Below are 14,171 nucleotides of genomic sequence, written 5' to 3'. Positions count from 1 at the left end.
ATGCCCCCCTTCTCAAACCGCAACAATATGACACGAGAAATCTTTTACGGAACTCCTAATTTGGCGTATTTTGTGTCAGTTTAGATGTTCAGCACATTAAAAAATGAAGGTGTTTAAATGCAGCATTTAACCACTGCACATGCAGATATATTTACTACTTCACACAGGCTAGCTTTAAAGTCTCCATTTTTACATGACTTCTATCTATTAAATTTGACAGAAAAATCAGACATTGTTATGGACAATAGCCAAAATACATTTGTACTTAAACAAGTGAGAAGATAAATAATAATCTTATAATCTACTTTTTAGTTAAGAATACTGCAGAGTTTGAGCAGTCTGACCTGGAGTCTGTTTTTTAGTTTGTGGCCAGGTCTTGCTCAAATGCCTGTAGTCTTACACAGGTTAATATTTATGATCTGGCAGACAAGAACAGCATTCATCTTGTTTTAAATATTTAAACGAGTAAACTGAACATGTGCTATTGTAGTATGACTAGACAGTCTTCTTTCTTGACGTTGAATTGGACTACTGAGTGGCTTTCTGATCCCCTATGCTGTCCTTTGTCTGATTCATCGACTTGATGCAGTGAGGACTTCCCAATAATCTGCTTAGGTGTGTCTAGTCTAGGGTGGACATCCACTTTTCTTGTTCTGGAGAAAATGACCCCTGCGGTTAGAGTTTTTCCATCTAAGGCTAAGGGATGCTACATGCCCATGCTACTGCCTTCTCACTGCAGGGAAGTACCTCATTTGTGTCTGAAAGTTCTGGTATCCAAAATTCTCCTATTGGCAATGATACTGAGTCATGCAATAGCTTCTTCTTTGCTCATTGGCCTGAGTCGTCTTTAGAAGGAGACAAGGGTACACAGGGAAACAATGCACAACAGCACCTCTTGCCATCTAGTTGGGATCTGACAGTTATATATGGGAAACTGAATTGCTAATACACTCTTGCCACAGCGACATCATAATTCCAGCCTAAAATTAACAGATATGCTTTAACCCGAGCCAACAGCTAAGCTCCACACAGCCACTCACTCATTCACCCCTTTCCCCTGTGAGTAAAAGTATACAAGTAAAAATCATGAACCCATGAGAAAACTCATGGGTTGAGATAAAGGCAGTTTAATACACAAAGCAAAACTGCATGCTCAAGCAAAGCAAAACAAGGCAGGTGTTCAGCCACCTCCAGAAAAGCCGGGATCCATCATCCATAATGCTTACTTGGGAAGACAAACACCATCCCTCTGAACATCCCCTCCTGCCTTCTTCTTCCCCCAACTTTACATGCTGAGCATGGCATCATATGGTATGGAAAATCTCTTTGGTCAGTTGGGGTCAGCTGTCCCAGCTGTATCTCCTTCCAACTTCTTGTGTACCTCTAGCTGGTAGAGTGGTGTGAGAAGCAGAAAAGGCCTTGACTGTGTGTAAGCACTGCTCAGCGATAACTAAAACATCCCTGTTTCCAGTACAAATCCAAAACACAGCCCCATACTAACCACCATGAAGAAAATTAACTTTATCCCAGTCAAAATTAGCACAGAATGACAAAGTGTGTTGACTGACAAAAAAAAAAAGAAGCTTAAATTATAGTTAAGATTGTATAATAAAATTGAGGATGACAATGATTAAATGAAATTAATTCCACGTTAAAGGGTATAGTCTATGCAAGTTGGAGGGTATTTGATACATTTGAAGGTAAGTTGGTTTGCTATCATGTTTATCAGATGAGCAGTTCTTGTAATACTGTGATTTTCTTTCATAGGTGACACTACTCGCCTTTCTTCACATGAGGCACAGTTTGAAATATTTTGATAAAATGAGATGCTTGCGGAAACGATCAGCAGTGTCATTCTTAGGAGTCCTTGTCATTTGTTTGCTGTTCATGAACTTGTACATTGAAGACGGTTATGTTTTGGTAAGTTTCTTAGATGGAAGAAATTATCCTGGAACGATAGAACAGGACACATCCCCAGTTAAGCAGTAAAGTTCTTAAACCCTGCATTTCCCCTGTTAGTGTACCAGTAAACCGAAGTATCCTTAAAATGTGTCCTTTATGACAAATCCATCTTATCAACATCTACTGCACACAGGGTGTGTCAGTAAGACCCTAACAGTCCTTTTCATAGAACTAAATATGTCCTTGTTTATTGTAATTATGGGAGATAATGAATGTAATGAAACACAGAGATGTCTCCATCAGATATATCTTCCTTTGAGTCAAAACATCCCCTGTATTTTTCATACTTCTGGATTTCCCTGAATTTTAATGTTGAAAATTGCCTACATCTGAAATATTCATGTGAGCTAGGCACTCCTTTTTCAGTCCACACTATGAATCTTGCCTGTATTTTATTAAACTATGTTATAGAAATACAATTACAGAAGAGAATTTACACTAATTCAATGTATTGTAAGCTCCTTGCATGCACAATTTCTTTTTAGTGTTTTATTTTGTGTTTTTCTCACTTTCTGTATCTCAGATTTGAGTCTGGCAGGTTCAGTGCTACAGCATTAGACATAAATGATCCCTAGTGTAAGTTTGTGATTGAGAAAGTGATTTATGGGAAGATTTGTACTAGAAATTTCAACAAGTTACCTCTGATAATGTAACATAACTCTACAGTTTATATGTACCCTAAGGGAATCTCAGTGCTGAAAGCCAAGTAAGCCCTGAAGACTTGATTAATTGATTGAATTGGACTAGGACCAGTAAAAGGACGTAATAGCTAAATAACTGGGGCTTGCAAATAGTAAAATGAGGAAACTACGTATGTAACATTATGATACAATTAGACAGTCCTCTTTCTGGATCTTAAACTGAACTACTGAGTGACTTTCTGATCTCCTATTCCACCCTTTGTCTAATTCATCGAACTGGGACAGTATGGGGTTTTCAATATTCTGTAAAGTGAACTCTGATCTCAGTTGTATCTGAAAAGAAACAGCATAGTATGAAAAAAGTGCAATGCACAAATAGTAAATTGCTCACATTAATTTGTCAGAACCATAGATAACTTGCTAGTGATTTTAGTTTAAAATATTTCTTTATAATGTTACTTGTAACAATATTGTAAATATTTATAATATTTTTAAGATTATGCTAGTACTTTTTAAACCATGGAAAAGATAATCTATGCTTCTAGCATGTTACTCCATTTCAGACACATTGCAGTGTCTAACAGTACTTTCACTAAGGTTTTGCATTATGTTTTATTTATTCATCATTTCTTGGTTGTGATCAAATTTGACCTGGCTTATCACATTTTTTTTTCCCAGTGGTATTTTCCCTGATGCTTCTTCTCTATTCACTAATTGCCTCAAAGTCCCCCAGATGTTTCTGAAAGTGCTTTTATTATCACTACTAATGGTGTTCCTCTTTGTTTGTTTTCTAAATCTTTTCCTGTCCTATTTGCCAGCTCCCCAGATGGCTCCATGGCTTATTCTTAATTTGCTTCCCCCACCCTCCCACCCCTTTTTTCAGAATTTCACTCTCTTTCATTGTTTCTCCCATCACAGCTCTGGCATGTTTGCATTCATGAAGCTCCCAGCCAAGTCTCTTGCCAAGTCTCCTGACAGTTCTTCCAGATCTCTTCATACCTTTATGGTCCACCAGGCGTTTTTCAAATGTGTTAGGCTGTTGACTTTTTAGTTTATTTATTTATTTTTATTTTCAACTTTCCTGACTATGTCTGACAGCTCAGCTAACTTGTCTGGTGTGTTTTCTCTGCTGCGGTAAAAGATGAGCAGTTTCAGTGTTGGTGGTGAGGAGAGAGCTGTGCTTGGGGATAGATTTCAATGGCAGCAGGCTAACCAGTCCCCCTCAGGGAATGGGAATCTGAAAGTCCTCAGAGCCCCAAAGGCCCTCTTTCTTTCTAATTATAGCTGGACTATCTCCTGAATGTAACTGATAGAGGAAGTCACCTGACTCTTGAGTTCTATTCCCAGTCTCAGGCAGCGGGCTGTGCAAGGGGGTGTGGGACTGCTATTTCTTCCACCAGATGGAATATGAGTGGCCTTTTTTAGGATTTGAGAATACTAAAGTGAGCTTCATTGTGGCAAATGTTAAGAAAGGAGAGGAGAACTTCTCACTCAGAGACTCTCGCATGCTCAAAGAATGCCTTCACTGTTTTGTGTAGAGTATTTGCTGTGGAAATGGATAGTGAGGGCCCTTTTGGGAAAATTGCTTACGTATGTTTGATAGGGGGTATACAGTGCTGATGCATGAGTGTCAGCAGAGCGTTTTAAGTGCTTTGTCTGCAGTGCATAAACCATATCTGATCCAATATTTCAAAGACATACTGAATTAATATAACCAGATAATACAATATATGCAGTGCTTTTTGATACATATTCGGAGTTGTGAGTGAACTGTAAGTGAACCATGCCTTCTGCACTCTTCTGTGAATACTAATCATTATTTTGGGCACTATGAAAACAATAGTACTACGGTAGCTGACTCAGCATCCTTAGCGGTGCAGCGTATCTCTGCTAAGAATGGAGAACTTCTGGCACTTCATTCCATGGCTCCCACAGGAAACTCCCAAGTTCCAGCAAACATTGAAATGTAAGTTAGCAGTTAGTTAACAGACTAAAGTCAGAACCAGCATAGAAAAAATTAGAGAAGACAGCTAAAGAGAGCTAATCAAGCTCTTCATCTCCACTGGCTTCTGCAGAGTAGTCAGAGGTAGAAGAAACAGATTTTAAACTTTTTTTTTGAAAAATCCACATTTCAATTTTCCTTTTCATTCAACAAATGAATGAAAGCAACAACAATTTTAAAAAAATTGCTAGCCACAGAAAGCATTTCTTGCAGAGAAAAAGGAGAATTTTTGTGGTCAGTTTAAACAGTTTGCTTGTTAAAATCAAAACATTTTTCCCGACATTCTCTATTTCTAAACATTTTGAAACTTTCTATGCAGAAAAAACTCAGCTTTCTACTCTGAAACCTCCTTATGAAAGTATTTTGGTGCTCCTTTCTGGAACCAGTGACACACCAGTGACAATAAAAAAAATGGGTTCTTTTTAAAAAAAGGTTTTTGACAAGGCCGGTTTTTTTTTCAATTTGACAGTTCCCACGAAAATCTCCTGAAGATTTGGTGCAGTCTTCCAAGCCCATTGAGTTACATTTTAATCTGAAATCTGATCAACATCAACCTTCTTCTCATAACTCATGAGTAGCATAGAAGCATAGCAGCACTAGAAAGAAATTACTGGAGAGACATTGCAGATTAAGACAGCGTAACAATGCAGGTAGATGTTCCTGGATGTCTGCCAAAGACCTTTATTAAGTTCAGAAGTGGATTATTTACTACTTCTATGAAATCAAAATAATGAACTTAGAATGAACCTAGAATCAGTTCACAGAAATATTTCTTTGTGCTGTAAGATACATCTTTGACATGCTTTTGAATATTTATACCGTCAAATATGAGTGCTGTTAAATGCTTCTGTGGCTGTTCTTGTTAGCAGCAGTACTATTGCAGCTCAATACTCCCATTTAATGACAGATCAAGAAGTGCACTAACGTATAAGAAGAAACTAACTCGTTCAGACACTGCCGTGTCACCTGACTAGGGTCAAGCCTAAATTAAATAAGCATTCCTGCCTCATTCAGTCTCATGACACTACAACCTGTTAGATATTTTCACTTAAGGGCTAAGGAGCAGATTTTCCTTGAGACCCAACTGAACTCATGGAGAGGGCACCACTGATGAAGCAGCTTTTTCCTTTGCGTGACTTTACTATGGCTCAGGAAGACCCTTGAAAGAAAAAGACAGGAGAAGGAGGCAGGAAGAGGGGGCATGGTAACAAATTTGATTTTTTTTCATCAGTGTTCACTAAATCCAGAGAAAGCTTCAGCTGTCTGAATGACCACATGCATTTCTTCTTATTACAAATCTGAGCCAGAGCTACTCAGAAAAATGGCAAAATGAGCCAGATACCAGGATCTAGTTTCGTCTTTACTTTGGAACAGTTTTGGTAGGTTTTTTAATCACTGAAAAAATTTTCAATAAATCTCCTCCTCTTTTCCATCTATGAATGTTATCTCGTGTTGCTGACTGATGCTTTCTTATCCCTATTTTGAATACCACAGCATTTTTTTAGCAATCATACAGCGTTTGCAACTTTTCCAGAGTTTTTGTCCAAAATATCTTCTTTTTCCTGTTACCGTAATCTGAAGGGTTATGGTAGATTTTCTGTAGCCAAAAATGTATGATATTCAGTTATGGGTTTTTAAAAAAAATGACGTGACATGTACGTGCTTTCACGAAAGCTGACACTGAGAAATGTTGTTCTTGGAAACCTGCCTGTCCGTTTCCTCTCTGGCTAGCATTCACAAATGTGTTTCTCTCTGTCTCTTTCCTTCTCCTATTCTTTTTGTTTTCTCACTAATAGGAAGGGGACAAGCAATTAATCAGAGAAACAGCCACGCACCAGCTCAACCCAGAGCGCTATGTTCACACTTTTAAAGATTTGTCTAATTTCTCAGGATCTATAAACATTTCCTATCGCTACCTAGCTGGCACGCCTTTGCCAAGGAAAAGTAAGTAACTGAAATCTGAATGTTATGAAATAAAGTATTTTAAAAATGGGTGAAATCCATACAGTCCCTGTGGTATTTCTAGGCAAGAGGGACTGAGTTAAACAATGACAATCTCAGAGTTAGAGGGACAGCTAACTCTCCTCACATAGGCAGTGCCTGGGCAGCTGCTAGTTCAGCCCTAGCAGTGACTACCTCACTGCCTGGTTACCTGCCTGACTTCTATCCTGCAGGCAGCCCCTGGATGGTCTGTCTGAGCATATTTTTGAGGATCTCTCCACAGGCCAGAGGGAGGTGTTTTAGAAAGCAGGAGCAAAGCATGTGCTTTGTAACCACCCTCTGAGACCATACTGTCAGCCTCTGTTCTGTATAACCAGTAAATCCAGTCTAAGGTATGCTTGAGATCACCTAGACACACCCTTCAGTTCTCCTGTTCTGACAGTCTAGCAGCTGTGAATGGGTCTGCCTGTTCCTTTAGATGCGATAACAAGGGAGGAATTGTGCATTCATGGGGACAGTAAAGGAGAATCCTTCTCACAGCCTTCTGCAGATGGACTATCTAGTTATTCTGACTTGACACAGGGTTCAAGACTTCCACCTTGAAGTGAAACATGGCTATACCTAGCTTTTAGACAGGGGTCCTTTGGATTCCAAATCAATCATTCCACAAACATAAACAAGGCTCAGAAGTCCAAGCACAGAAGGTAAAATAAAATCATCTGTGAGTTGTTGATCTTCATAGAAAGCTATGAAGTAATGTGTGTTCAAATTAGATTTGAGAAATCTGGGGCTCTGTAGGCAGCATAAATGGCTTCTTGAGGTTGTGCTTCACTGTACAACTGTATTTTGAGCTGACTTAAGCCTCGAGAGAAACTCTGAATCACTTTATCGCAGCAGTCTTTTCTAAACCACAGTATTTCAAGAAAGTTGGGGTAGATTCAACTGAAGTACACCCTGTCAATTATAAAGTCTTAACTTTTTTTATATCAGAAGTTTAAAAAATGCATAAATACTAGCAAAAGTATCTGAAAAAACGGTTTTGGAGTTTTGGTAAAAACACAATGGCAGTGACTCCAAAACAGCAGAGATGAAAATTCTTTCCTTATAATTAGAATGCATCTCTCCCTAGAAAGATGTAAGAGCATTAAAAATTATTTGTACAAGCACAGGTATGCAGTAGTAAGTTCTCTTCTACTTGGAACTAATATCTGTATTATACCTTGCAAAAAGGGGTTCCCCATAAAATGCTCAATGAGTCCTGAAAGAGGGCTAGAAGAAGAACTATTAGGAGAAAAAATTGGACCAATTCAGTTAAAAACGAACATGCAGAAAATAATTATCCATGCAATATTCATAAAACTGTAAAGTTATGCCTAAGTGTAACTAGTCTTGTAGACTGCTTAAAATGATAAGTTTGGCAACTAATCTTACATTTTTGTGCGACATTTTGTAGTTCCTTGCTTTAAAAGTTTTGTGTGAATCATATCTCATAATCCCCTTTCTTTTAGCAGATTTTACAGCCTTATCATCTTCTATGTGGTTTCCTTTACCAGGCATATATGTGCACATTGCTTTGGCTTTTGTCCACTACATGCCATTCCTTGCAGTTAACAAGTGAATGTTTAATGCAATGGTCTCCATATGTCTATTTGCTTGCAATATTATTCTTCTTTGATGAAAAGGCAATAAATGTCCCTTGTTGCATGCAGCCTAATATGTTCACATACCAAATTTCTCAGTCTTCACCACTCAGAAGGTTTATTTAATATAAGCACATCCCTGGAGGATAGTGTTGTGGCAAAATGTTTTCCAATGTCAGATATTCAGTTTTTCTTTGAATTGTTTCTTGTACAGGGTACCTTACAATTGGGCTATCCTCTGTAAAACGGAAAAAAGGAAACTACTTGCTTGAGACCATCAAGTCCATATTTGAGCAGTCAAGTTATGAGGAACTCAAAGAAATAGCGGTGGTAGTGCAGCTAGCAGATTTTGACTCAACCTGGTGTGAAGGGATGGTCCAGGATATTTCACAGAAATTTGCACATCACATAATTGCGGGCAGATTAATAGTTATTCATGTCCCTGAGGAGTACTATCCTGTCCTGGATGGACTCAAGAGAAATTACAATGACCCAGAGGACCGTGTGAAGTTTCGATCCAAACAGAATGTAGATTATGCTTTCCTTCTTAACTTTTGTGCTAATCTTTCTGACTATTATGTGATGCTAGAAGATGATGTTCGCTGCTCAAAGAATTTTTTGACTGCTGTTAAGAAAGTAATTACCTCACGAGAAGGATCCTACTGGGTGACTTTGGAATTTTCTAAACTGGGGTACATTGGAAAGCTTTACCATTCCCATGACCTCCCACGCCTGGCCCATTTTTTGTTGATGTTCTACCAAGAAATGCCTTGTGATTGGCTACTCATCCATTTCCGTGGGCTGTTAGCCCAAAAGGAAGTGATACGTTTTAAGCCATCTCTATTCCAGCACATGGGATACTACTCATCTTACAAAGGAGCTGAAAACAAGCTAAAGGATGACGATTTTGAAGAGGAATCATTTGATATCCCTGACAATCCACCTGCAAACTTGCATACCAACATGAATGTATTTGAAAACTATGAGGCAAGCAAGGCTTACAGCAGCATTGATGAGTATTTCTGGGGCAAAGCTCCTTCTACTGGAGACTTCTACGGGATTGTATTTGAAAAGCCCATTAAAATCAGTAAAATTAAAGTTGTCACTGGAACTGAAGACCGACGAAATGACATTTTGCATCATGGAGCCCTGGAAGTGGGAGAAAAGATTGTAGGGAGTAAAAAAGGGAGACAATGTACTACTTACTTGAGACTAGGGGAATTCAAAAATGGGAATTTTGAAATAACAGATGTAGAGCACAAAGTTCTGTTTGATATTAACTGCATGAGAATACTTGTTACCAAAAGTCAAAAAGAATGGCTGATCATTAGGAGCATTAGCATCTGGACTTCTCAAACACCAAATCAATAAAGCAAAGCCACCTGAGAAGGTACAGAGTGCACACTGGTGCCATTCCTCAGAAAAACTGACACTTCCAACTCTTCACTAGAGACACAGAAAATCTGGGAAAATCACAAAACAAACAAAGCAATTTATTTTTTACTAGTTTGGTCAGGCAATATACAAACACTTATTTGTTGAAAATTTTGAATTTTATAGGAAATGCAAAGTTCTCAAACCTCTTTTGAGATCTTGAACCCCTCTTTTATTATAATTGCTGTGTAAGAGAGATCTTCTGGATTCAACAGAACAAATCCTGTAACTACCAATACGTTTAAAGCTATGACCAGGACGATATGAAAAGAAATTGGATTGCACCTTCCACACATATAATTTTAAAATGTTATGATGGTATGCGTTTGTACAATAGCTGTTGATGTGTTTCTTTTAAAGGCGGTTGTGACAAGGAAATCTGTCCAGAAACTGGTTGTTTCATTCTGAGCACTGTAAGAAAATAGTGTGGCTAATCATTGCAACTTCTTTTCAAAAGCGAATGTATGTAAAATTATAAATCTGACATGACAACTATGTAAAAAATAGATAATTGCATCTCTTATTCTGTCTCAACACATATCTTTTGTTCTTTTTTCTGGGTCCTTTCACAGAAATGAGAGCTACTTGGATTCTATGTTATGTAAGGGACAAGTTTACTCTCCTTATTTGAATGAAATGCCTCACACTAGAGCAAGCATTCTGCTTGCGTACAGATATCACTATCAAAATCAAGCACCTCAAGGAGCAATTCTGTTCTCTTAGACAGGCGTCTTAACAGATCTCTACTTCAACATTTTCCGTTATTTCTCAATACACAGAACTCCCTGTGAGAAATTTGCACATAGCTGACTGCTACAACATGCTTTCCAAGGATTGTTATGCCTACCATACATACACGTCCATTCTAGGTATGATACAAATGTAAGGTGTACCAGGTTAATCAATTAGAGATGAATATAATCACTAGTCTTCTAGAAAAAGAAGACTCTTGATTCAATGAAAAATTAAGTTTCTAAATTAGTTTTATTTTTTTCTTCTGTTTTCTAATTCTGATCATGATAGTTTTATAGACATTTTCCAGCTGTTTCTGGTTATTCCCTGTAAGTTTATTTTGCCTGGCTTTAGCCAATAAGCAGAAAAATTCCCTCAGTCCTCAGGACTTCAGTGTCAGCTCTGAGATTTTAGTGCAGCCCACAGGGAGGCTGTACAGCTATATATTTTATAGTACATGCCTATATTTGGATTAGCAGAATCTATGGGGGTTTCTTCCCTAAGAAATTCTCCAGACTCTCAGTAGACACACTAAGAAATCCAGGAGTATCAAGCGTGACACAAATGAACTCTGTATTGTCAGTCTCATGAATACTGTGGTTATCATCTAATTGCATGTATAGGTTTTAGTTAAACCTGGAAGGCAAGGATTAAATTTCAAGAATGACTGCACTGACCAGGAGTGAACTAACTACTGTGCTCGGTACATCCAAACCTAACATGGCCATTCCAGAAGAGTGAATTATTCAAAAATCCACATAAAACAGCAATTACTTTTACTGGTTCATAAATCCTGATAAACCCAAGTTCCAGGTTTGGCAAAAAAACCCAATACAGAGGTAAGGTACATTTTAAAATAAATCTTCTTACACATGCTTCTACATAATTCAGAAAAGCATCCTCTTCTCAAAGAAAGTCTTTGTTTCATTTTTCTTTAATACACACATAAATCTCCATATACATATTTTTAGTAAAACAGATTAAAAGCATTATACATGTTCAATCTGGGGGGAAAAAAAAATCAAAAAACCCCCATCATTTTTCATGTTTTCATTCATATGGAAAATGTTGCCAAATTTTGAGAAAAAAAAAGAAAAAAGCCATAAAATCAATGATAACTGGTTTTCAGACAGACTTCAAGAAGATACATTTGAAGATATGGGGGTTTTTTGTTCATGTGCTAGGACAATTGATTGCCTTCTGAAGCGAAATATTTAATCAGACAAGTGTATGTTCACTAATACTTGTCAAAGTTTGGATTTTCTTTTTTTCACTGATGAAGCAAAAGATTAACAGTGTCACAAAGCTCCGTTCATTGGTGTATACAGTTCTTTCTATGGTGCATATTTTCTGGATTCATTCGTGGACTGAACATCAATATTTTCATAATGGAATGCCAATACTAAAAATATTAACACTGTGGTCTGCACACTGATGGATTTATTCTTCACTAGCATACACATGTTGTTCCTATTGCACTATTTGGGGTTCCTCATTATAAAACATCCTTAGACCTTTTTCGGTTTTCTGAACTAAAAGACGGTTTGTCTTTGCATAGTGTAATCCCTCTGATATCGGGAATTCTTGGGAAGTACAATACTATGTACTGAGAGTTAGAAGAACTGAGCCCTTAGTTTAGTGCAGAATAAACAAACCCAGATGACAGTAATTTTCAGGCAAAACAGTTCAAGCGTATTTACTACATGTACTATTACAAAGATAGTTCACTAAGGTGCTACACAAATTTTTAGGTAAATATTCTACCATGATGCTCTGTTTCACTCTCTGCGTAGTATTCTCTTGTGTTAGACAATAATGTTTTTGCTTCTATACAGGGAAATCGGGAACTTGTTTGCTATTGAATTATTAAAAGTTAAATAAACAGCAAACTATAACACTTTAGAAAATATTTTATCTTGGAAAATTATTAAAGGAGAAAAAACATGTTTAACCATCTTAACTACAGATGCAATTTGCTTTCGTTGTGAAGCATTTCAGAAATTCTGATGGAAATTATAGTTCTTACTACTCTCATATTCGTCATTCTGTTAGGCTACATTAAATTATCAGTAGCAATGAGATCTGTGTGATGAGCTCAAGCGGTGTTGTATCTTCAAATGGTACAATATAATGTTTTGGAAATCACAGGTGGAAAATACAGATGTGTTATAATGAAAACAAATTAAGTGACTTTGGTGTCATATTCTATATAGAAACAGAAAATAATTGAAGTGTTCCAACATATTTTTAGATAAAGTAAAAGAAGGGGCTTAATCCTTGTTATCCTCCCCTTAGTCTTTGGAGATGAAAACAACAAATTTTCTGTTCTGTTTAATGGAAGCACTATTGGCCTAAATAATGTAAAAGACTGAAAGCGTAATATTTGGCTTTTTTTTTCCATTTTGGTTTTAGCCATCCTGGAAGGCTGAAATGAAAATGGTCTCCAAACAGATGCCTTTTGATATCTCTGGATGGCATTTTGCACATTCTCGTCTCTTTTACTAGTTTTGTTCCAGCAAATACATGCCGGGTCATGTAGGCATTCACACCCTGTAGGAGCATAGTCAGGCATGTAGACTAAGGCTAGATTGGTGCTTCTGCCCTAAATGGAGAGAAAGAGGAGCACGTCCAGAGTCACCTTGGTATACAGTGGTTGTCTAAGATCTGTTTCCCTCTACTGACTATGGTGGGATGCTAAGCAAGTGGTTCAATTCCTAGGTTATTAGAGATGCAGGAGACCTGTTTCTTCTGCATGATTACAAGTTACATACATAAATCTAGACAAAAGCATATGATACACGCAAACCTTTTACAGATCATTTCCTATCAGCAGCACCACTCTCCACAGTACTTCTTCGTAAATACTGTCTTGTAATTTCAACGAAAATAATTTCTTCAGCTTTAAAATAAGGAATATGAAACTCCACCCTGAATCTAGAGCATTATTTATTACATGAAATTAAGTACAGACAAAGACTAATTACAATAACATCTACATAATAGTTTTTTTGTTGCTAAATTGGCATGAAATTGAATTGACATCTGGGCAGATACTAGGCTATTTTTCAGCCATATTTGTAGATGTTTTTTACCTGTCATACTACCTACCAAAAATTCTCAAATAAAATGACATTTTGTCCTGACAGTTGTAAAAAGGTTCATAAAATTCCACGTAGAACTTGAAAGTACTTTAAGTAGGGTTATATTGCTAATTAAACCCTTTGCCAGGCCTTTGCTGGGCTTATGTAAGAGTTCCACATTTAATGAGTAAAGCTGAACATCAAAAGCCAATGTTCATTTCCTCCGTTCAGCTGGTTAAATAGCTGCCTTCCCTCTTTAGTGCTATTTACTCATTAACATTGGTTTTGCTTTTGCCAGTTTAGGAAAACCTGCCTGGCAGCCATGGAAATCTCAGACTGTGAATTCTCAGTCTCAAAGGTACTTTATGAAATGTTCCTGTTTCTTAACAGACACAGTATTTTTTGAAAACCAGCACAAACACAGTGTTCAGTTTCTTGGGCTCTCCCTTGGTGTTATTAGAGTGCTTTTTCTTGATAACTGCATCGAGTGAAAACATTAAAAAATACATTACCAGAAAAAACATAACTGCTATGCAAAAGTCCTTCTTTTAAATTTTAAAACCAGGTTCAAAGACTTCTTTGTGATCAGGTTTCATCTATCCTGAGCAATTTTGGTAGCAAAGATGATAATACCGTGATACCATGAAAAGATTAAATAAATATTATGTGTGTATATTTCTGCTGTATGATTGCACTTTAACTTATCATTTAAAGGTGGTGTTTGTCAGAGTATCATCAT

At 37.2% G+C, this 14,171-nt stretch overlaps 1 protein-coding gene across 1 annotated transcript; it reads left to right on the top strand.

The window, feature by feature from the left end:
* The first annotated feature begins 1,773 nt into the window (after nt 1-1,773).
* On the top strand, nt 1,774-9,557 carry MGAT4C (MGAT4 family, member C). The gene is made up of 3 exons (XM_010143625.1): nt 1,774-1,920; nt 6,402-6,549; nt 8,401-9,557. Exons 1-3 carry the CDS (start codon nt 1,792-1,794, stop codon nt 9,555-9,557), a joined length of 1,434 nt encoding a protein of 477 aa, XP_010141927.1. The 5' UTR covers nt 1,774-1,791.
* The last annotated feature ends 4,614 nt before the right edge of the window (nt 9,558-14,171 follow it).

This window comes from Buceros rhinoceros, unplaced genomic scaffold (genome assembly GCF_000710305.1).
Source record: "Buceros rhinoceros silvestris isolate BGI_N320 unplaced genomic scaffold, ASM71030v1 scaffold8079, whole genome shotgun sequence".
Lineage (NCBI taxonomy): Eukaryota > Metazoa > Chordata > Aves > Bucerotiformes > Bucerotidae > Buceros > Buceros rhinoceros.
This window is presented reverse-complemented; position numbering and strand designations above follow the sequence as displayed.